General features: G+C 34.4%; 1 protein-coding gene across 4 annotated transcripts in view; it reads right to left on the bottom strand.

The window, feature by feature from the left end:
- Positions 1-21670, bottom strand: part of LOC148614854 (xaa-Pro aminopeptidase 1-like) — a 42598-nt gene extending 20928 nt beyond the window's left edge. For 2 of the 4 annotated variants that reach the window (XM_088589282.1, XM_088589281.1), the window contains exons 1-4: positions 21508-21670; positions 13993-14093; positions 10918-11028; positions 9289-9352 (exon numbers count right to left, since the gene is read on the bottom strand). In XM_088589282.1, coding sequence (XP_088445408.1) covers positions 9289-9352; positions 10918-11028; positions 13993-14093; positions 21508-21559 — 328 coding nt within the window. In that variant the 5' untranslated portion in view covers positions 21560-21670. The remainder of the gene's footprint in view (positions 1-9288; positions 9353-10917; positions 11029-13992; positions 14094-21507) is intronic. The other 2 variants (XM_088589285.1, XM_088589283.1) reach the window with 1 other exon arrangement.
- Positions 21671-24057: the final 2387 nt, after the last annotated feature.

Raw genomic sequence — 24057 nt, 5'->3', positions numbered from 1 at the left:
ACAAATTTGACGTCGATACTTAGCAAAAGTTTGAGTTTATCTATGTCAGATAAATTAGACATGTCACATTTATTGCGAAGTTCAAAGTTTCTAAGCATAGTTTCGTGCTGTCCTGATTACCATGGACACTTCAACATAAAAAGTGTTTCATCTTCAATGACTCCAAGGCTACATTCTTTATATAGTCGCTTCTCAAATGGCACACCGCAAAATCGTCCTTTCTCAAATTCTAATTGGTACACACTGCATCTTATAATACTGATCTGAGATCAGTATTTTCGTGGAATGTTCTGTTTTAGGTAATACTGTACAAAAAATGTTACTAAGTTTGTAAGTATGGAGCTTCGGCGTTTCGTTGACACTGGTCCTCCAGGTCGATTGGTTTTTTGTATTAGCGTATTTTTAACCAGTCTAGACACGAATCTCCCATTTAAGCAGTCTAGACACGAATATCCCATTTAAGCAGTCTAGACACGAATTTCCCACTAAGTCCAGCTGTGTTGCTAGAATTTAACATTGCCTGCAGATCAAATTCACCCATTACCCCATTATTAATTTTACGTCAATGTACTACATGATTTCTAGAAACTGCTTTGTTCCAACGGAGGACAAAACATGGAATTCTATCCCGATGCATGCCCATTATACGATATCAAAGCTTCACCATTTGTGTACGTGTTCGAATATTTGGTGGACTCCAACCCATTTTGCATGTGAGAGCTGGTATTGGGGTAGTTTTTCCAGTGTCCGAATGGCTTTGTTCTGAAGTCTTGCCAACAAAACTAAGGGTTTACATTCCCAAAAACCTGAGGCGTAATCCGAAATCGATATGACGGTACTTTCGTATAATTTAGTGAATGTATCACAATACAGACCACCTACGTTGAAAAATTTCGAAACAATAGATCCAAGAGCACGACTGCTTGCCGTGACAACTCTTCCACCGATGCTTTATTGTCAAGAATCTCCGTAACTGTAAATCCGAGATAGCGGTATTTTGGAGTATATTTGATTTATATTTTTTAATTTGCATATTTTGAACTGAAACGCACTGCAGGGTTTCGAGGGCTTTCTTATATGTTGTACTTTCGTTTTATAAATATTCACTGAAGCTTCCATTTCGTCGACCACTCGCCAAGTTTATCTAATTGTGATTGTAGACATTCTTCCGAGTTGGAAATCAAAACAATGCCATCAGCATAAAAGATCGTGCTGAGAAAATATTTGTTTTCCCAAGTAATACCACATACTAGAGAATTTATTTCGGGAATAAGGTCGTTAAGGAGTAGTGCGAAAAGCGTAGGCGCTAATAAGCTGTCACATTACCGTACTCCTTTTTCTACCAAAAACCAATCAAATAAGTGTTCGTTTATCCTTATACAACTCCTTAGATCGGAATACATATTCTTAATTACTTGGATAAATTGTTCGTTCGCTACAAGTTTTTACCACAGAAATGCATGATCGACAGAGTTAAACACCTTTGAAAAATCCACATAACAGAGTAATGTGTCTTTTTTCAAAATTTTTCAATTTCTGAAGACTACAATTAAGGAGTGAATGTGGTCAATACAAGAACGAAACTTGCTAAATACATTTTGTTCTTCGTGTAAAATTTGATCCCGATTCAAGAACGACACTAGTCTTGACTCTGATATAGAGTTGAATAGTTTAGCAACAGTGGACATCAAGCTGATACTTACGTATCCATAAGGATCACTATGGTCTTTCTCTTGTTTCAGGATAGGACAGATTATGCTTTAATCTATTGAGTCGGTACTGTCCTTCGCTTTAGACATGCATTGAATAACTTACAGAGTACAATAAGCAAGTTTTTTGTTTTTCAATATTTCATTAGGGACGTTATCAACGCTGACGGCTTTCTCAAGCTTCAATGAAGAAATGGCCTTTTTTGTTTCTTCGTCAGTGATGTCTCTATTCAGTTATCATTTAATGAGTTGTCGATCGGCTTTCCATTTTTAATGCCAGTTCTTCTAAGTTTGTAATCGTTGTTTCATCGACCTTGAAGTTATCTGCTGCGAATACAGGAATGCATTCTGTTCTCTTCATTGTTCAAGTATAGCATGAGAGATTGCCCCATCCTGTATTTTGACACTTTCTTTGCAGATGATTTTGGCCTAAGTCGTTTCGTCTCCTTCCAGAATCTTTTGGGTTTTGATTATTTAGGTGATTGTCTCGCTATTCCGCTTTGAATCGCCGCTCTGTCTGACGAATATGTTTATCAAAGAATTTTCGCCAAAAAGCGAATTCAAGTCTAAGTCTTTGTTGTTCGGCTTTGGTTCCTGTAAATTGTGTTTAGCGTTTCTCTGCTTACTACTCGTAAAAGTTCTTGTAGATCTTCATTCCAGTATGGTTATAGAAAGCTATTTCGATTGTTAAGCTGCCTTGTCCCGCTTCTCTTTAGACCTAGCTATATATAGCTTAGAGTCCATTTCAGTATGCAAGGTATCTAAGATTTGGTTATATAATGTATGTATCTCACATTGTCCTTCCTGAAAACTTTCATTTAACTCGATTGCAATCAGCCACGCCATTCTACATCTGTCACTTGTAAACAAAATATCCAATTTGGATGTTTTCCACTTTATATTTATGAAAGTTTCCGTTTAATAGTATTACAATGGGCTTCCTTTTGTTCGCAAGCTATACTGACTTCATAGTATTCTGAGATAGACCTTTCACATTTCAAAATCGAATGATCTGGTATTGTAGCTCCAATTTTACATTGGACATATTTCAAAATATCTATGCAAAAACCCTATCATAACGCCAGTCTAACTTCTTAAAGTAAATATTATGGTGCTAAATAATAAATCGCTATATTTCATTTTTTACTTCTGAAACTACCAGCAATTGATATATTTTTGTCAGTAACCATGGTAACTATTTTGGTTTTATTCTTTCCTTGAATGTAATAAGCATTAATAACATGGGGTAAAGACAAGGCTTCAACAATATTTTTTTTCATTCAATAATAAAAAAAATTACCCTAAGCAATAATTACTCATTACGCTTAAATGCAATTTTAAAGAGCTTTAATGAAAATACATATAGTTAATTATCCACTTTACTCAACTAATAGACTATAAACATTGAAGTCCAGATATTTTTCTAAAAGGTTGGGATATTTGTCAAAATACTTAAGATCCGTACCAACTGTATATATGTTTGTAGTTTAATAAATCACTTATATATTCCTTACATGGAACTTGACTACACCACTGTCTACGAAAAAAAATTCCTGGGAGATAGGTTTGTCAGAAGACGTATGCAAAGCACATACTTGACAATTTATAGTTCCCTTGTCATTTCTATGTTGATATAGATCAGTACACATTGTAAATCAATACTGTCCTGTTTGGCAAATGGTACTTATAAGTAAACTTTTACTTAAATGCCCTTTCAAAATATATAACAGGGTCATCTCAAGTTTTACCATAAGTATTTTTGCAAAAATTGAAAATTGTATTCTACAAAGATATATGTAACTTGTCCACTACAAAACAATTTACTAGCATCTGTATATGTTTGATTTTCTCTTAAGAATTGAGTTAACATAAATAATTTATTGACTAAGCATTGTGGGAGTATTTTATTATTTTTGAAATTGAAAAGTGCTATGTTTGTTGTACTTGGAAGATAAAACATTTTTACTGTTTTTTTTCATGTTTCTTTGCTGTTCTATTTTTGTTTTGTTTTGTTTGATGTTTCTTCAATCCGTTTCATAACATTTTATTTCCTTTGTGGACAGAATCAATATACTGGAATCAGACTATCACCAAACTTCCTAAAGTCACATCAACTGAGATAGAAGAAAGAGTAATTAAGAGAACCAAGGTTATAGCGGTAATCAAAAGAATGCAATCCAGGGACAAAGACCAGACATGGGAAACAGATATACACAACAAAAAACATAAAGTAACTAATATCATACATACGAAGTAACAAAAGAAAATGAGCAACTCGGACTCCACTAAAAACTGGGAGCATGGCCAGATGCACCGGTTAAGATTAGGCCTTAATTGAATAATTATTTGTTTCTCCCTAATCCTACAAAAAATTGGGTAGGTTTGTGGAGAACAAATTGCATTCTACCATTTCTGCTCCGTTCCGTTCCAAAGGTAACAAGCTCCGCCTACTCTCTATTACGGTTCAAAATGTCAACAAAACAGGGTCTCTCGTGGAAAATTATCGAAACTTCAATAATAAATGTAATTTTTGTAGCATATTTGGTATCAGCATACAGGAAAATGATTTCGGAATCGAACTAGGTAGGTGTGACATGCACAATTTCAACTTGACAGTCGTTACAAGCGGTTGAAAGGCAATACTCCGCGGTACCGCTAAATCTCCAACTTTTTGTATGGCACATCGTTCTGACCCCAACCCGACATATCAATATCCAAATAAAATAGAGGAGGGTTGCAAGGTCAGAGGAAATTCGAACTAAGTTCAATCTTGTATCAACATAACCCTGTTCCAGAAGCCTAATTGTAAGAAGTCTAGCGCATTACAATGAGTATGCGTAGTTACGGCAAGCTCTGTCATAACGCATGAGCTGTGATATGAAAACTTTATTTCCAAGTATTGAAGGGATGTTGCCACAAATGAAAGGAAAGTTGACACTTCTGAAAGAAAAATCATCACGTTTGTCGTAAAGTTTGGTCAATAGTTTTTCTTTACCATCGATTTCTAAGTGTAGGTCAAGATATGAGGCTGACTTAACAGTGTCTGTAGTATCCTTTATCGCAAGTTCTTTGGGGGTAGATGCGATATATCAAATCCCCAAAATTAGGATTGTTTAAAAATAATACGTCATCTACTTATTACATAGCGGAAACTGAGATTAAAGGATCAAGCTATACGATATTCTCTCATTCGGATCAGATCAGCAATTAAGTCAACCTCATAAGAATGAATTAGAGGAGCACAATTTGTTCCCATAGGAATACCGACCGTTTGTTGAAAAATGCGTCCACTATGATGTCGATCAAAAATGCCAGCATTTTGAAATCATCTTCTGTGTATTTGAAAGACATTTTTTTTACAAAGAATGAGGAATCTCTACCAAGAACTACTTATTTGTATCTAGGTGTACTATCTTTTTTGTAGAAACAACGATGTGTAATGTTTTTGAGTCGGGATTTTAACTGAGTAAGGGGAATAGAAGTATACAGTGTTGAAAAATTATAGGTTTTAATACTATTAAAATCTGATAATAATGCTGAATTAATGGTCTCCAGGATATTTTTCAAATTTTTCAGGACACACATTGAATTAATACCACTATGGGAGTCAGGGGTGTTGAGTTAGGACTGAAGACCCTCTTTGACAGCTGTGAGTTTAGTTAAAAGTTTTGAAAGAGTTTTCGTGGTACATTTTACAGATCCATCTATGTAACATTGTTTGTATGGATTCTTGTGGAATTTAGGAATCCAGTACATAGACGGTAAATCACAATCATCATCTTTTATATCTTCTCTGGAGAGTGTAATGGCAGTCTGGGTCTATCACTGCTAACATTTTTTTACGTCTATCTTTGATAATAAACATTGTATAAAATACGTTTTGCAGACAAAAACAATACATGTTTTGGGCTTTGTCTGCTGGTACGACAACATATTTTTCATGTATAGTAGACCATATTTTTGCTACATCGGGGTCTTTGAAAACTGATGTAGCATTGACACTCGTTTACCTACTTGAAATTTCCATTCCTTTCAAAATTAAAGACCACATGGCCTTTACCCACTCTGAGAGAGAATCAATGTCTTCTTGATCTCGTTTTATCCATTTTCTTACGTAGTTCTCCACGGAATTCATAAGAACTTTAAAGTTATAACTCCAAATTATGGTGCGTGGTTCAAAGTACTTGGGACCTTTAGAACGGACCTGATTCAAAGATTCGTTTTCGATGATGCTTCAATCTCCCGTAACGACGTGACCGGAAGGACCATATTTGAAAGGAGAGCTTTTGAAAGAACAGTCAGGTGGTTTACCCTTGAAGCCCTCAATCTCGACGTTCTGAAATAGCCTTTTATAATTGAAAAATTTTGGATGCAATAGATGAAGTATAGGAATATGAAATAATCTCTCATGATTTGTCCTTGAAAAATGAGGGAATTTTTTTGGTAACGTTTTTGTGATGGAGGATGTTAGCCAGATTAATTGCATTTATACCTTTGTTGACAAACGGTAGTGGAAGAAATGATCTTTTTCTTAATCATGACCTTTAACACAAATTGGTTTAAAGAGTCTGTGGAAACCAATATCCAAATTGATAGCAAATTTATACAAGTCTGTATAATGATGCAGTATGTTAAAAAACAGTAAGCTACATCGTTTAGGTTACCATGATTAAGCATCATGGATGTCACGTGATATCAAAGCGAACTCAATACCGACTGCGTTGGAAAAATGAAAGTTTTACATTGAGACATCATAGACCTTCCAGGAAAATCAGTATGAAAACAATGGGAAAGCGCATTGTTTTACAATTGTATTACAATTGTATCCAAAACTGTGTATCCATCTATGGAGGAAAATTTGTCAGCCAGTATCAAAGCATTCAATCAATGTTTTGATATCTTAATATCTCTTAAGTAAGAAATTTCATTTCAAAACCGTATGTTTTTTCAAATTTTAACAGTTTTTTATGCGAAGTTGTATCTGTAATAAATTTAAAATGGATTTAAAATAAGTATCCTCTTTTGGTCTCTCTACCAAGGACGATGATTGTGATTTACCGTCTATGTACTGGATTCCTAAACTTCACAAGAATCCATACAAACAACGTTTCATAGCTGAATCTGCAAAATGTACCACCAAACCTCTTTCAAAACTTTAAACTTCTATACTCACAACTGTCAAAGAGGGTCTACAGTCCTACAACAACACTTGTTACTCCCGTAGTGGTATTAATTCAATGTGGATCCTGAAAAATTCAAAAGATCTTCTGGAGACAATCAGTTCAAGACTATTATCTGAATATAATAGCATTAAAACCTGTGATTTTTCAACACTGTATACTTCTATTCCCCATACTCAGTTAAAATCCCGACTTAAAATCTTTATATATCGTTGTTTTTCCAAAAAGATGGTACACCTAGATACAAATATATAGTTCTTGGTAAAGATTCCTCATACTTTGTAAGAAATAATTCCGAATCATCTTCCAAATATACAGAGGAAGATGTTTACAAAATGCTGGAATTTTTATTCGACAACATGTTTGTCCAGTGTGGTGGACGTGTTTTTTTCAACAAACGGTCGGCATTCCAATGGGAACAAATTGTGCTCCTTTACTAGCTGACCTATTTCTTCACTCTTATGAGGCTGACTTTATAGCTGATCTGATCAGAAAGAAAGAATATTGTTTGGCTAGATCCTTCAATCTCAGTTTTCGCTATATAGATGACGTGTTATCTATAAACAATCCTAATTTCGGGGATTTGATACATCGCATCTACCCAAAAGAACTTGAGATAAAAGATACTACAGACACTGTGAAGTCAGCCTCATATCTTGACCTACACTTAGAAATCGATGGTAAAGGAAAACTATTGACCAAACTTTACGACAAACGTGATGACTTTTCATTCAGAATTGTCAACTTTCCTTTCATCTGTGGCAACATCCCTTCGGCTCCTGCGTATGGAGTGTTTATATCACAACTCGTACGTTATGCCAGAGCTTGCCGAAACTACGCAGACTTTTTGTATCGTGCTAGAACTCTAACAAATAGGCTTTTGGAACAGGGCTATGTTGCTACAAGATTGAAGTCATCACTACAAAAGTTTTACGGTCGTCATCATGAACTCGTGGATCATTATGGTGTATCCATCAGCACCATGAAAACTGATTTATTCAACGGGTCATAGTTTTCCTTTCCTCGTTTGTCTACCCCGGACTTGACTTTTTATGAGCAACTCGGCGGGTGTTTCTAGAAAAGCAGAAAACGCTTACCCTACCGGTGCACCTGATCCATGCTCCCAGTTTTTAGTGGAGTCCGAGTTGCTCATTTACTTTTGTTACTTTGTATGTGTGATTTTAGTTACTTTATGTCCTTTGTTGTGTATGTCTGTTTTCCATGTCTGGTCTTTGTCCCTGGATTACATTTTTTTATTACCGCTATAACCTTGGTTCCCTTGATTACTCTTTAATTATCTTCTGATGAATATCGATTATTTTTATAATGATTCTTTGCTGACATGCTTCAAGGTACGTCACAACTACCTCTATACATTGTTACCATATAACTCAATGAGTTTATTGTGAGGATAATAAAGCCAAGTGGTGAGAACTGTATAACAATAAAATTTTATGTTCCACTCCTCTGTATCATACTTACCCTGTAATTTTCACGGAAAGGCATTTACAGCTTAAGTATAGATTTGTTTATGGATTTATTGAAAGATGTAATTCTAAATAGGGCAAAAAAAAATTTTTAATGGTGTAATAAAGCCATATGAAGTTGTAAAATCAATAATTAGATACATTCATTGAATTTTAACAGCTACTTTACAAAAGTTACAAATCGTGATTACATTAACTTTTAGTTTTGTATACTGTCTGTATGTTTAGCTCAACAAGTATTCTAGAGTATTTCATGGGAGTCCTAAACCCATCCCCACTGAAAAATCATTTAAGAAGAATAGAATGCAAGTTTCATTTGGCAATTTTTTTTATTTGCAACTGACAGAGAAGGTTGTACCTTCGATATATATACTCAAAATATCAGATATAGATACCAAATATCATATCAATATCTGAAAAAAACGTCCACCCAAATTCTTGTGTCTGCCTTTTCTTAAGGATCATTTCTGCATCTAAAAGTTTCTTTTTATCTTTTATAGCTAAAATAACATTTTAAAATGTATTTTTTCGCCTATCAAAGAGTATCCTACAATATAGATCAAATAGAGACTTTAGTGTATAGCTCTTTAAGCTGGAGAAAGTGGGTCATCTTTGTTTTCCTCTCATGTTATTAGTAGTGTCCTTACACAGACAAGGTGATCATGTTTGTTGCTAAAACAGCATAATTGACACAATTTTGAAGTCAACATAAAAAAGAAAACTGATTTGAATAAATTTGGTTGCAATCCACGAAGTGATTTCAGAGATTTTTTACAGTGAGATGACGGATGCAAATTAAGTGATGACATGAACTTTCATTGGCCTTTGGTCAAGGTGAGTTAAAACCTGTCAATAACATAGGTAAATCATTTTCTCTTGTTGGCCATTTTTAGCATTTGATACTTGACTAACCTGCTGACCCAGTGAATCCTGAGATGTACTGTCTTCTGAGATCATAATCTGAAGGGTACTCACTCTATAAGATAAACAGATAAATTAACAAGTACTTTTGTACTAAACAAACACAATTCATGTAAGCATTATTTCAGCATAAATGTAAAACAAAAATCTTTATCATTTAAAAAGTTTTCCATTTTTATATCCACCTGTTTCTCATTCCATGACTCCCATGCTACATGTACATACTAAATGATTAAAAGAGTGGAGATTGCTAAGAAACTGAAATGATTTTGAGGTCTACTACTGGTAGTCATTGAAATGCTGAAACCTTAACCTGCTTATTTTTAATTTATTTTATTTTATTTTATTTTTATTATTATTATTATTATTATTATTATTATTATTATTATTTTTTTTTTTTTTTTTTTGGGGGGGGGGGTCAGCGTTATTCACTTTAAGAATTGCATGTTTCATTTAAATTATGTTTCATCAGTGTGTAAAAGCATTGACCATATCACATTTTCAATGACATAATGACAAAAATATGTGACCAGTCAACGCTTTTACATGCTCATGTAACATAAAAAATAAACATTCAATACTTATAACAACATTTGACATGTTTCTCTTATTATATTCCACATGTATCAAATAGTCCGAGCTGGCGAACAAGAAATACAATACACAATAATCAATAAAAGTTGACCAATAATTGTGGGCATGGTTCATTTAAATAGCTAGAAATGTGTTCCGTTGTGTCATCTTTGTGGGAAGGGAATCTGAAATGAATTTCATTATATAGATATTTTCATTTTGTGTCAGCATGAAAGTGTAAAAGAAATATAAGTTTAAATGTTTACCAAAATATTATACTATAAATCCGCAGATGTTTAAATTAAAAGGGCTTCTGGAATTTTGTCACAAAGAACTGTACATTAATTTGGCATCATTTATTAGAAATATTGCTATAATGCTGTGAAAACCAACCTTTCCTCCGTTAAATACTTGATATCTTGATACTGTGTTGTTCATTGTTTTTATGTTTTGTAATTACTGTATGTACCAAAATATTATACTATAAATCCGCAGATGTTTAAATTAAAAGGGCTTCTGGAATTTTGTCACAAAGAACTGTACATTAATTTGGCATCATTTATTAGAAATATTGCTATAATGCTGTGAAAACCAACCTTTCCTCCGTTAAATACTTGATATCTTGATACTGTGTTGTTCATTGTTTTTATGTTTTGTAATTACTGTATGTATCGTTTTGTGATTTGTGTATGCTATGATAGTGTTCTCTATTGTGTCTAAGGTTATCAATAAAATTGTCTTGTTTTGTCATTCACTCTTGAAACATCATGTTTAAAGCTGATTATTCTATAAGACTATCGTGTTTAATGATTTGCACAGTAGATGCAATTATTAGATATTGACTGTAGGAAATTATGGTATGTAAGGGTGATTATGGAACTTGGTTTGAGTTATCACCTCGAGGCTTATAACCGCTCCTTACATCCAGCTAATTAAATCAAAAGGGCAAAACCGAGCCATATATATAGGCTTACAGTTTTATTATTTTACAGCCTCAACTGCAGAAATAGGATAAACAACTACTTGTGATGATAGATGTATCATTACCTGGTGAGCATCCTCTGTAGGGATAATATAACCATCTATACCATTTTTGTCAAACAGAGCCCTCAGAGCTATGAGTCTCTCTGTAGTATTCACTCGTGTCACAGGAGGGGTCTGTAAGTGAAAGATAAAAACAATATCCCTTGTAAGTTTTTTTGGTTCGCAAATGTAGTCTGCCATCTTAGGATCAAAATTTGCCATTGTGTACCATTGTATTGATGGATAACATAGTAGCGAGAAGCAAAACGGTTGCAGAATTGTCTCTTCAATCATACATTGGCACGTGCAAAAATTTTATTAAGGCGGTATGCTGATAAAAACTTTAAGTGAGTGTTGACTATAAGGCCAAAGGGGCCATTATTAACAATATTCTACTAGAGTGATTACTATACTGAGATATCTTCCTTGTGACCAAGTAAAATATAGCTGGACAGTATGATCGATATCATCCATCCTACGAAATTTTAATTCTGACAAGCAGTTCCGTATACAGGAGAGACCCCCAACAACATGTGGCCAAGTTACCAAATCTAATAAGTATGCTAATTTTTGCATTAAAGGTAGTTAAATGTCATTTAAAGCTCAATGTATTGAGGTAATACGTGATGTTCTGCGTACTTTCTGATCAGTCACTTATCCCCCACTGCCACAAAAAAGTGAAAATGCAATAACTCGTGTGAAAATGTTGAATCAAAATGTATAATATGATCAAGTACATATAGTGACTAACATTCCCACAAAAGTTTACCAAAATCCATAGAACGGTCTCTGAGGAAAGCGTCCACAAAATCAAGTGTGTTGGACAGAGAGACACACAGACACACGGATACAAGGACACCAATAATTCTGTGTCCCCTTCCGTACAGCGGCAGAGGACAAAAATCATGAATTTTAAAAGCAAGTAAAAGAAGGAGACCATATGACTAGAATGAACAAGAACAGGATATTCAAAATTCTGGAACAAAGATTAGACTAAGAAAACTAACAGAAACCATGCATAACTCAAACTTCCCTGAAATAATACACACAGAAATTCAGGAATAAATAAGCAATCCAGAAGCCACAAAAAAACTAGAAGTAAGACAAGATGCATCGGTAGGGCAAGTGTCCTCTGCTTTTCTAAAAACACCGGCCAAGTTACTCATATGATCAGATTGAAGGAAACGGCTAGTAAGATGTTGTGAATAAAACTGTTTTAATGGTGGGAATGGACAGTGAGATGGCCACACCAAAACAATCAACAAGTTCATAATCTTAACTATAAAACTTATGAAGTGAATAATACATGCATAACAAAAGCAATTTGAAATTCTGCAACCAACCAACTTAATATCATTAAACTTCAATATAATACAAACAACTGATACTTTTAAAATTATCAAAATTTCAAATTAAGTCAAGTGTTTATTTATCTCCCTTGCGTCAGCGTACTATTGCATTATTTATTATTAGAAGGCTTTGTTTGGGTTGTGGCTAGTGTGAAGTGTCCATGTTGATAAAGGATAAGATTGTCATTATTTATAAAGGATGGGGTCAACAGGATTATACAAGTACGACTGATTCTCTTGACCTCTATACTATAGTATAGTATAATTATCATATGGTACACTTGAAATAAATCCTTTTGAAAAAAAAAAAAAAAAAAAAAAAAAAAAAAAAAAAAACATAATCTGAACAAATAATTTCATTTGGGTTATGATTACATGGAAATTTATACAAATTTAAGTCTAAAACTAAACAAAAATATGCAAACATGATATTTAGATTAGTAAATAATAAAAAAAACTTTCAAATGTTATTTTTATTATTATAAGGGAAAGAACAGGGAAGAAGGCTTCGAAAGAGTAATCAAGGGAACCAATGTAAAAGGGCAATCAGAAGAATGTAACCCAGGGACAAAGACCAGACATGGAAAACATACATACACAACAAAGAACATAAAGTAACTAAAATCATACATACAAAGTAACCAAAACAAATGAGCAACTCGGACTCAACTAAACACTGGGAGCATGGACCAGGTGTACCGGTAGGGTAAGCGTCATCTGCTTTTCTAGAAACACTCGCCGAGTTGCTCATAAAAAGAAAAGTCCGGGGTAGACATAAGAGGAAAGGAGAACTATGACACGTTGAACAATTCAGTTTTCGTGGCGCAGATAGATACACCATAACATTTGTCTTAAAGTTCGGTCAATAGTTTTCCTTTGCCATCGATTTCTAAGTGAAGGGCAAGATATGAGGCTGACTTCACAGTGTCTGTAGTATCCTTTATCTCAATTTCTTTGGGGTAGATGTAATGTATCAAATCCCCAAAATTAGGATTATTCAAAGATATCACGTCATCTATATAGCGGAAACTGAGATTAAAGGATCTAGCCAAACGATATTCTTTCTTTCGGGGTAGATCAGCTATAGTCAGCCTCATAAGAGTAACATTAGTAGTACTCGAATCCATGAAACCCCTTTTAGATATTTACCTTAAAGAACCTTTAAGAACCTAAGTCCAACTCCATATCATTCAATGGTGATTTATCAAATGTAAATCCAGCATAACAGCTTAAATTGACTGTGGATGAGGCAAAGGCACATTAGTTGCACTCAAACACCATTGCTAGCCTCGGATAGAATGGGTTTATTAACTTAGAAGGTAGTCCACCATGGAGAAGGAAAACCCGGATCCCAAATCTCTGATGCAATGCTATTATACCATGCCAAGTAAAGCCTTAAGGAGACTACAACCTTGAGAGAAATCCAAATCTAGTCACCTGTTACATTGTTCATTTACTGCCAGTATACGAAGAGTCAAGGGAAAGGGTTGCAATAAAACCCAACATTATACTTTCGGGTTGAAGTTGTGATGTTGGTCCTTTATGTGCACTCTAAAAGACCACAGCAGCACCCCAGACTGGGGAAAAAGTGTTGGTTAGGTAACAAGAAAAACAGAATTATTTAAGCTTAAAACGTTTTGGTTTCTATACGACAAGTTTTCCTCACAAACCTACAGAAGTGAGCATATAACTTGAAAAAGTTACAAAATCATAGACAAAACATATAATATATGACTTCATATGTACTTACATCTCCAGGTTTACAATTTTTTCTGTCGTCAATGGTTACCGTTTTTAAGCCATCGTTCCTCTTAACTCTCAGGTGAAGGTGGTCTGTTACTGGAGTTGATTCTTAAAAATAATACAAAAATGAACAGTTGTTGGGAAATTTATATTGATATTAATTAGAATATTACAAAATAAACTTGTATAAATTGTTTCATTCAACATCCCTTTCGTTACTTATCAACAGCTAGGCGACCATATCCCTATTTTTGGTGACCAAAGTCTTTGAATACTAACATGAAAAATTGGTGAAGTTGAAACATCCAAAAACAAAAGGGAGTTTCTTCAATGAACACTATATTTAGATTTAAAATTAATATTTGCAGTAAAAATCTGTAATAAATATGGATTATGATAATTAATAACTGTAAGCACTTCAGTACCCAAGACATATAGTGTACATCGTCTTCACCTAAGTCTAGAGAGCTGGATGGTATTTATACAGTAAAAGAAACCAGAGGATCTGAGCTTGTTTTGAATGGACAGGTTCAGCTGTATATAAAATGAATCAGAAACTGTTACACTGAGTTGTGTTAGTTAGCAATCTTCTATTTTTCATCTTACAATAAAAAAATAACTTATCCTAAATAACGGTGTCTTAATTACATTTGTGAAATCCAAGAATTAAAATGCATAGTTATGTAAAACCATCTTCCCTCTACAAGCATTAAATTACATAACCTGAACATAAATTTCTGTGAAATTTTAAAAGTTGGTATTGTATGAACATATATAGTTCACTTTAACCTGAAATTCAGCAAAATTTAAATATGTGCATAGAAGTATAACAAGTGAAAATAGAATTTCACACATTATCAACTCAAGTTATTTAATTTCAACATCTTAAAAAAGAGCCGCAACAAGTTTGTCATGATATTGAAATTATACTGGAGACTCCCATGATCCTGAATCGCTCATCTTATTATTTTCCCCTTACAAGGACAATAACTCTAGCAAGGAGTCATCCTACAAATTCGACCAAATGAAGACTTTTGTAGGCCTTGTCATAAGAATCACTTAATCGATTGGAATTGTTTTTCCTTTATAGCAGTTTTCAAGATATTTGCTAAAAGCAGTTAAAGGGCAATAACTCTGACAAGGAGTCGTCCAACTTCAATGAAAACTTTATTTTGTAGACCTTATTGTAAGGATCATTTAATCGATTGAAAGTTTTTTTTTCCTATCTATTATAGTTTTTTTAAGATATTGGCTAATAAATAGCTTTGCTGAGTGCAGCATGATACAACAACAGGGATTTTTATGAGGAATCCAATAAAAAAAGAATTATCGAAATCGGACCAAAAATTTTTAAAAAGTTGATTTTTTATTGAGTTGCCAACCTTAGATCCCATACAACTTGAAAACGGTCCAAAAACACATAAAATCTGCTGCTACATTGCTTAACCAGAATTAAATAAAGAACACAATAAAAAAAAAGAATAATTAAAATAAGATAAAAAAACTGTCTTCACGGGTTTTGATAAAACACCTATTTTTACCCTTTTTGACCCCCTTTTCTAAAACAGTAAGGGCCATAAAGTCCAAATTAAATAGGAAACTTTCTTTTGTGGAAAGTAAAATCATATCAAAAACTAAGAACAACTGGTCAACCACAACTAAAGTTATCGCACGGAAACAAAGGATCCCTAGATGACGACGACTACGCCAACGACGGCAACGACAACTGCGCCATAACCTTATAAGACTGCTTGTTTTTGTGGTCGTATGAAAAAAAGTTAAAAAAAAAAAGAAAAAAAAAAACACAATTTATCGCCTTTCAATGGTAAAAACTATAAACAAGGAGTGGTCCTACAACTTTGACCTAATATAAACATTTGTAGAGCTCTCCAAGCTGGAAAGGCTAGTCACATTCATTTTTCAATACCTCATATAGTTTCTTCAGGTCGATGTAGAAATTAGTGATTTGACCCCAGTGGTTTAGAAACAGAAACAGCGGCCATGTTATGCTTGATCTATATAATTGACACAGTTTTCTACGTAAATACCCTAAAAATGCTGGTGACCACGTTTGGTAATAATCCACTGAATGGTTTCAGAAAAGATTTTAAAATGGAGTTAATAATTAAAGACGACAATCATAGACGACGGATGCAAGTGATGGCAATAGCTCACATTGCCATGGACCAGGTGAGCTAATAAAGTGAGTTGATATTTTGCTATTAAATTAAACTTTCACAAGTTAAACATTTTTCTCTATGATTCCTTTGGAATATTTGGTTGTTTGGCTTTCAGCCTTTGCCGTGGCAGAAATTATAATGATCGTGTGTCAATCACATAGTACATGTAATAATGAATAAATAGTTGTATATCTTTCTCAAGTACATTCATACTTTAAACAAATAATTTCATACCGATAACAATTTAATTAAAAAGAAAATATGAGCAAAATACATTCAACTATTATCTTACATTTCATTCTACTACTAATGTACATTCAGAGAGTATATAGGAGCATAATAGTCCATGGGATCGGAGGGTCCACCGTGCACCCCCTCCCCATTCATCACATTCATGGTGATTTTTAGGTACCTTTACCTCCCATTACGGAATCAATTTGTCGTCAAAGAATTTTCTCGGATTCTTTTTCCATGTCAGATCCCCTTGAGTAATTTTGCTAACTTTGGTAAGGAAAATGAAGATATAACTGGGAAAAGTCGGTTTAATCACAGCGCCGTCATTGTTTTAAAGGGGTAGATTTTTCAAAGGTTTGGGGAAAAATAGTACCGTTCCACCTTAAATCGTCATTTGGAAGCTAATTTCATAATTTATCGGCTCCATATTCCATACCTGGTGATATGGTTTTTAATTATAACTTGGTTATTAATCACTGTTATCCTAAATGGCCCTATAATCTCTAGATCTATATACCTTAGTCTCTGTGGTCATGTCAGAACGAAATAATTTAATGCTTGTGTAGTTCGAAGAAAATGTAGGTTGTGGAAAGAAATAATGTCTTCTTGTGCACTACGATATAGAGTCATACATATGAGGACAGGGTTTGGGGATACGGGGTTGAGGAGCAGGAATTGGTGGTTGAAAGGAGGGGAACGGGGAGTAAAATATACGGGAAGCGGGATTGTGGTTGGGAACCATAACCGGGGATAAAATGAAAGGTGTCGGGAAGCGGTGGTCAGGAGGGCGGGAGGAGGCGGTGGTCTGTTGGGAGGGAAGCGAGGATGAAGTACCCCTATCCTCATCCTCAAAATTCATAGTTGTATACATAAAATCACAAAAATATTTTTTTTTAAACTTTTTTACATTTTTCTATCTATTACAGCCCATGGATAGCAAAAAATGTAACAAGAAGTTAAATTATCATTTAATTAATGGTAATCTTTGTCTTCTTGTGCACAAGTCTTTATTCAATAAATATGTCACACTAGAGCTCTACAACAAACGTTAGTTTTTTATATTAAATTTTTAGTAGGCTAGTGAATTCATAGACCTGTATGGTAAATTCTAAAGGTGACAATTACAACCAAGAAAAGGAAAAATGAACAACATGTTTTGGTCCTATTAACTAATTCATGATTATTTTATGTTTTACCACGAAAAAAAAAGGAAGAAAAGGGAAAGCTGTACGGAGGGATTCAATAATAGTATTTTTTACTACCATCATAACTGAAGTGAGTACATATTGAAATTCAATAATTTCGCTTTCCTTAAATAATAGTATTACCGAGAATCAAACTCTCCTTAATTTAAGATCAAACTCACATGAAAAAAGACCTAAAGTTGATCACGAAGTGTATATACCAGATCAATACATTATCATTTCTTATAGACCCGTAAAATTTGAACATGAATTTTAAGTCCCAAAGGACGGACTATATGCAAATGAAATTGCTATACTAGAAAGAGTAATCAAGGGAACCAAGGTTATAGCGGTAATCAAAAGAATATAATCCAGGGACAAAGACCAGACATGGAAAACAGACACACACAACAAAGAACATAAAGTAACTAAAATCATACATACAAAGTAACAAAAGTAAATGAGCAACTCGGACTCCACTAAAAACTGGGAGCATGGACCAGGTGCACCGGTAGGGTAAGCCTCCTCTGCTTTTCTAGAAACACCCGCCGAGTTGCTCATAAAAAGTCACTTCCGGGGTAGACAAACGAGGAAAGGCAAATCATGATCCGTTGAATAAATCAGTTTTCATGATGCTGATGGATACATCATAACGAGTTCATGATGACGACCATAAAACTTCTGTAGTGATGACTTCAATCTTGTAGCAACATAACCCTGTTCCAGAATCCTATTTGTTAGAGTACTAGCGCGATGCAAAAAGTCTGCGTAGCTTCGGCAAGCTCTGGGATAACGTGTGAATTGTGATATGAACACACCATACGCAGGAGCTGAAGGAATGTTGCCACAGATAAAAGGAAAGTTGACAATTTTGAATGAAAAGTCATCACGTTTGTCGTAAAGCTATCAAATCAGCTATAAAGTCAGCCTCATAAGAGTGAAGAAATAGGTCAACAAGTAAAGGAGCACAATTTGTTCCCATTGGAATGCCGACCGTTTGTTGAAAAACACGTCCACCACACTGGACAAATATGTTGTCAATTAAAAATTCCAGCTTTTTGTGAACATTTTCCTCTGTATATTTGGAAGATGATTTGGAATTATTTCTTACAAAGTATGAGGAATCTTTACCAAGAACTATATATTTGTATCTAGGTGTACCATCTTTTTTTGGAAAAACAACGATGTATAATGTTTTTAAGTCGGGATTTTAACTGAGTATGGGGAATAAAAGTATACAGTGTTGAAAAATCATAGGTTTTAATGCTATTGTATTCAGATAATAGTCTTGAACTGATTGTCTCCAAAAGATCTTTTGAACTTTTCATGATCCACATTGAATTAATACCACTACGGGAGTAACAAGTGTTGTGGTAGGACTGCAGACCCTCTTTGACAGTTGTGAGTATAGAAGTTAAAAGTTTTGAAAGAGGTTTGGTGGTACATTTTGCAGATCCAGCTATGAAACGTTGTTAGTATGGATTCTTGTGAAGTTTAGGAATCCAGTACATAGACGGTAAATCACAATCATCGTCCTTGGTAGAGAGACCAAAAGAGGGTAGCACAGATTTACGGTTTTCCACAATCTCTTCTTTGGAGAGAGTGGTAGCAGTATAGGTCTAATCACTGCTATTATTTTCTACGTCTACCTCTGATAATAAACATTGGATATAAAACGTTTTGCAGACAAAAACAATGTTGTTTTGGGCTTTGTCTGCTGGTACGACAACATATTTGTTATGTATAGTAGACAATGTTTTTGCTACATCGGGGTCTTTGAAAACTGATGTAGCCTTGGCACTCATTGACCTACTTAAAACTTCCATTCGTTTCAAAATTAAAGACCTCACAGCCTTTAACGACTCTGACAGAATCAATGTCTTCTTGTTCTCGTTTTATCCATTTTCTTGCATAGTCCTCGACGGCATCCATAAGAACTTTAAAGTTATAATTCCAATTTATGGAGCGTGGTTCACGGTACTTGGGACCTTTAGAAAGGATATTACGTTTTCGATAATGTTTTAATCTCCCGTAACGACGTGACCAGAAGGACCATATTTGAATGTAGAGCTTTTAGAAGAATAGATTAATGATACAAATATACTTAACAAAGAAGCATTATAGAGGTATCAAAGGTAAAGGTGGACATTAAACCGGTTTGGGACTTTATATAAATATACTGGTCAGGGAGTTGACTGTAGTTCTCGCTGACAAGTGATTATCGCTATCAAATGTTTATGTCCTCTACTGTGAAACAATTTGAAGGCAAAACGTCAAACAGATTGCTGATATTTTGCTTTTAAAATGAGCTATCATACAACGATTTTCATTGAGGAATAAAATTTTGGTGAGCAGATTTGCGAGCATTGCTTCTGTCTTGAAACTGGCGAGACCTACCCTGTGACCAGTATATTTCCCTGCCATGGCGAAGCGATATATACAAACATTACATAAAATTATATAACAATTAAAACATGAGTGGACCAAAACTCAACAGATGCATGCATTAATAAACATATTCATGAGGTTAGATGATAGACCTGAAATCATCATCGTTAAAGCGGTAACAAAAGCTAAAAGGGGGTGTTGAAATACCATTAAAAAGAACGGTCTGCAGTAACTAGCAGATAACAGACATATCGCCATGCGTTTGAGACAAAAAACTGGTCACGTCAGCATGGTGTTCGACATAAGCTAGGTCCACGACCTCGTGTCTGTTGATAATGCCTTTTGCATTGATCCCCACCGGTACCTCAACAACAGACTGGAACATGGGTATGGCGCTCCGAAAATGTATTTCGGGGTTTAGTGGGTCCTGAAAAATGTCTGGTTATGCGACCTTTCAACTGATGTACTTATTTACTTTCGTGGGACTTTCCGTTACCTTGGCTTGTCGGTAATGAAATGAATGCTTTCTTTATGTTGGTTTTCTTGTGGTATTGTTATCATATGACTTGAAAGCGCGAGTCGTGAAAGAAAGGGTACGCGATTGTTTTTCAACGGCTAACTTAAAGATTATTATGAATGAATATAAAGTAATTTTCGACTGATTGGTATATCTATCCCAACAGCTATATAACTCGAAGCCGTATGCTAATGAATACATATTATAAAATATATCACTCTCCAACCGTTCATGAATAGATCAAAATCGTCGAGAAACCGCCATAGAGTACTGATAAATGACACAAACAACGGAACATTTATCTCCTATTGAGTTATATATAATGTTTTGAAACTGTTGGTAAACATACATTTTTTTTATACAGGTATTTGGACTTTCGAGTGGTATTACCCGAGGCAACCGATTCACATGGCAAATTTTCTGAATTTATGTACCGTATGGTGACCTGAACCTAACCTATGACATGGTAATAAAGCTATCGTATAAACAGACTGGGTATGTTCTACCTGTCGAGGAATAATTACTTAATATCAAATTTCATTTCGAGCATATAAGGCATACAAATGAATGAACATCCATGTTTTTTTTTTTGGAGGGGTGGGTTAAATTTTAGGTTTTGGCCATCACTTACATGCACTGTGCTTTCAACATCGATCATTACATGTTACTGATTGGATAATAATACGGTATGATTTTTTTTCTCAATGTGGTTAAAATTCAACAGTGAAATCCCAAGCTATATATGTGCTATTAGTTAAGTTACATTTTGTTCTATCTTTTTCTGTAAAATAATTTCGGAGGAGTGGTATATTATTTTTGACAATGAAAAGAAACTTATTTGAAACGTTAAGAAGTTTAGAAACAAAATGGGCAATATAAATTAAAAAGAAATATTTGATGTCAATAGTTAACTAAATAAATTTTATAAGAGTATTTGGTCATGCAGCTGCATCTGAAATAACCTTCTTTCATGCACATATACGTAACAGATAAAGTAAATAGTAACAAAAATAACCTACCAGATAAGAAAACACAAATCGAAATAACAAAAACAATCCTACATGAAATCATCACGACGTCCGGTTAGCCACGGTACAATTACCGCCTCGTTCAAACGGGTATATCTGTTATTTATCGCTTTTAAGTAGAGACGACTGTTAAGCTCGATTAGTTCAAAGTTTTTATAGCTTTCACAAATAATCATGTATTGTTGAGGAAGATAAGAGACCCTTGCTATAGTTGTACCTGTTATTACAGTTTGATGGGAGGTCGTGATAGGAACAACCCTGTTACTTAATGTTTTACCCCTTAATTATAAAATTTTCATTACTACCACACCCTTAGTGTAAGTATACGACTGTATAACATTACAGCTTCTATGTTACGCGTTCTTTATTACAAATGATGGTCAAAAAACGGTTCGCCGAACAATAATACACAAGCTTTCTGTTTTTGTTTTTCTTTTCATACAGCAAAATTTGCTAGAAATATACATGATAGCTTTGTAGGAAACATCGTAAAGCGTGAAAAGATGGATCTGGTCACCCCACAAAGAAGAACATCAAAAGAACTATACAAAGACAAACTAAAACAAAACGAGAAAACAAAAGAAAACAAACAAAAAACAAAAACAAAACCCCTAAAAAACAAGAACAAAACCTCATCCCCCCAAAAAAAAGCAACAACGAAAACAATATGAATAAAACTGTGCGGTATATCGCCCAGCTGTTAATGTTGAACCGTGGAATGTAACAACATCAACAAAACTGTACGGTATATCGCCCTGCTGTTAAAGTTGAACCGTGGACTGTAACAACATCAACAAAACTGTGCGGTATATCGCCCAGCTGTTAATGTTGAACCGTGGACTGTAAATCCCTAGCAAGCCTGTGTTAGAAATTAACTTTGTGTAAATACACTGGTTGATGTCCTGTCTCTTCACTTGTACTATACATATACAAAAACAAGTCTCACTGCGCTAAGAAATCGTTAATTCAGTCATGATTACATGTATAGCATATAGACATTGATTGTTACTGCCGTAGAGAATTTAATGAGAAACACGTGCGTGCATTTTCTGCACAATTAATAATGTATAATAAGTACTACCGACATACATATCTCAGTTGTTACTATCCATCTTAACGTTACTGACAAATCTACTGTAGCTATTCAACTTGAAAAACACAAATTAAACATGGTTTATGTATATAGCTCCCCAATACAATTATCATTCCACAACTAACAAGCACAATAAAGTGATTTGCCGATTTCTGCAGAAGAACTGATAGTATCAGCACTCAGAAAATGCTTCATGTTTCTTAAATCAGCGGATGATGTTTACTCGGCGTAGAATTACTGTATCCCTGCTTTAAACATATGTATGTAAAGCTCATTAAATGTGAATCAAGAGTGAATTTGACGGAGTATTTGAATCCACGAGTAAAGATTTTACACGTAGCCAATAATGATTAATCTAATGCGAATCGAATTAAACTAATGAAAAGATAAGCCTTGGATAGGATATATTCGAATTTGCGTTGGAATGCAGATTCTATAGTCTATAGGATGTCCAACCAATTTGTCAGATTTTTGGACCCATCAGGTTTTATTGTTGTATTATACAATATATACGGTAATTGTGTGATTTGAATTATGCAGAAACAGTTCTTGGGCCTTAATACAATAGTTTCAACATTTGTTTGACGTCTTCCAGGTATGCAATTTCTTTCTTAGCTACACCAGGTACTATATATTACTAAATAACAAATTGTAAAATTGAAAAATGGATAGTTGAAAGTTCGAATCAATTGATAGAACATTATCACCCGGGTAACCCCGTTGCTTCCAAAGCGGTGCTTATCACAAATGCGGTTGAAAAACAAGTTCACAAATATTGACACTTGGGGTTTAACACATGTAATGAATCCTTAAGAAAAGTGGTGACTGTTTTTTTTTTCAAGTAAGCCTTGCACATTCCCTCGTTTTAAAGTTTCCTCATTAGCAAAGCACCTACATGTATAAGCCGAGAATGTGTAGCTTTTAATAGGTTGATGTGACAGTCTAAAGCGGTTGAGAGCACAAAAATATGTTGACAAATGCGGTTAATTTTTATTAGTTTACGACATGAATAACAAAAGTTATGGTTATAATTAAAAACCAGCAAGACACATGAACCTAACTCGTTTTTGCTATGATATGCATAGTTATAGATAAATTATCGGTACGTATTCTTGTTTATCGAAGTCGTCTTTGTTCTAAACGTTGCATGACATTCTACAGACACCTCTCAATGAACATTTGGATATACCAGGTGGTTTGGTCTCTATTGACGAACTAGAAAAGGCAATAAATAGTTTGAAACTACGAAAAGCTCCAGGCTTCGACAAATTGCAAAACGATCCTCGGATCGAGTTACCGACCTATATCGTTACTACCAGCATTATATAAACTTTTTGAATCCGTTCTGAAGGACCGTTTGTCGTCATGCTTATCACAACAACAGACTCATTTTCCAAATATGCAACAACAAGGCTTTCAATCTACCTTAAGCAGTGTAACTGCTTCAT

The sequence above is a fragment of the Perna viridis genome, chromosome 6, assembly GCF_037379345.1.
Source record: "Perna viridis isolate PV_CMFRI_1.1 ecotype Kerala chromosome 6, ASM3737934v1, whole genome shotgun sequence".
NCBI classification, from domain to species: domain Eukaryota; kingdom Metazoa; phylum Mollusca; class Bivalvia; order Mytilida; family Mytilidae; genus Perna; species Perna viridis.
The sequence above is the reverse complement of the archived record's forward strand: the minus strand, read 5'-3'. Positions and strand labels throughout refer to the sequence as shown.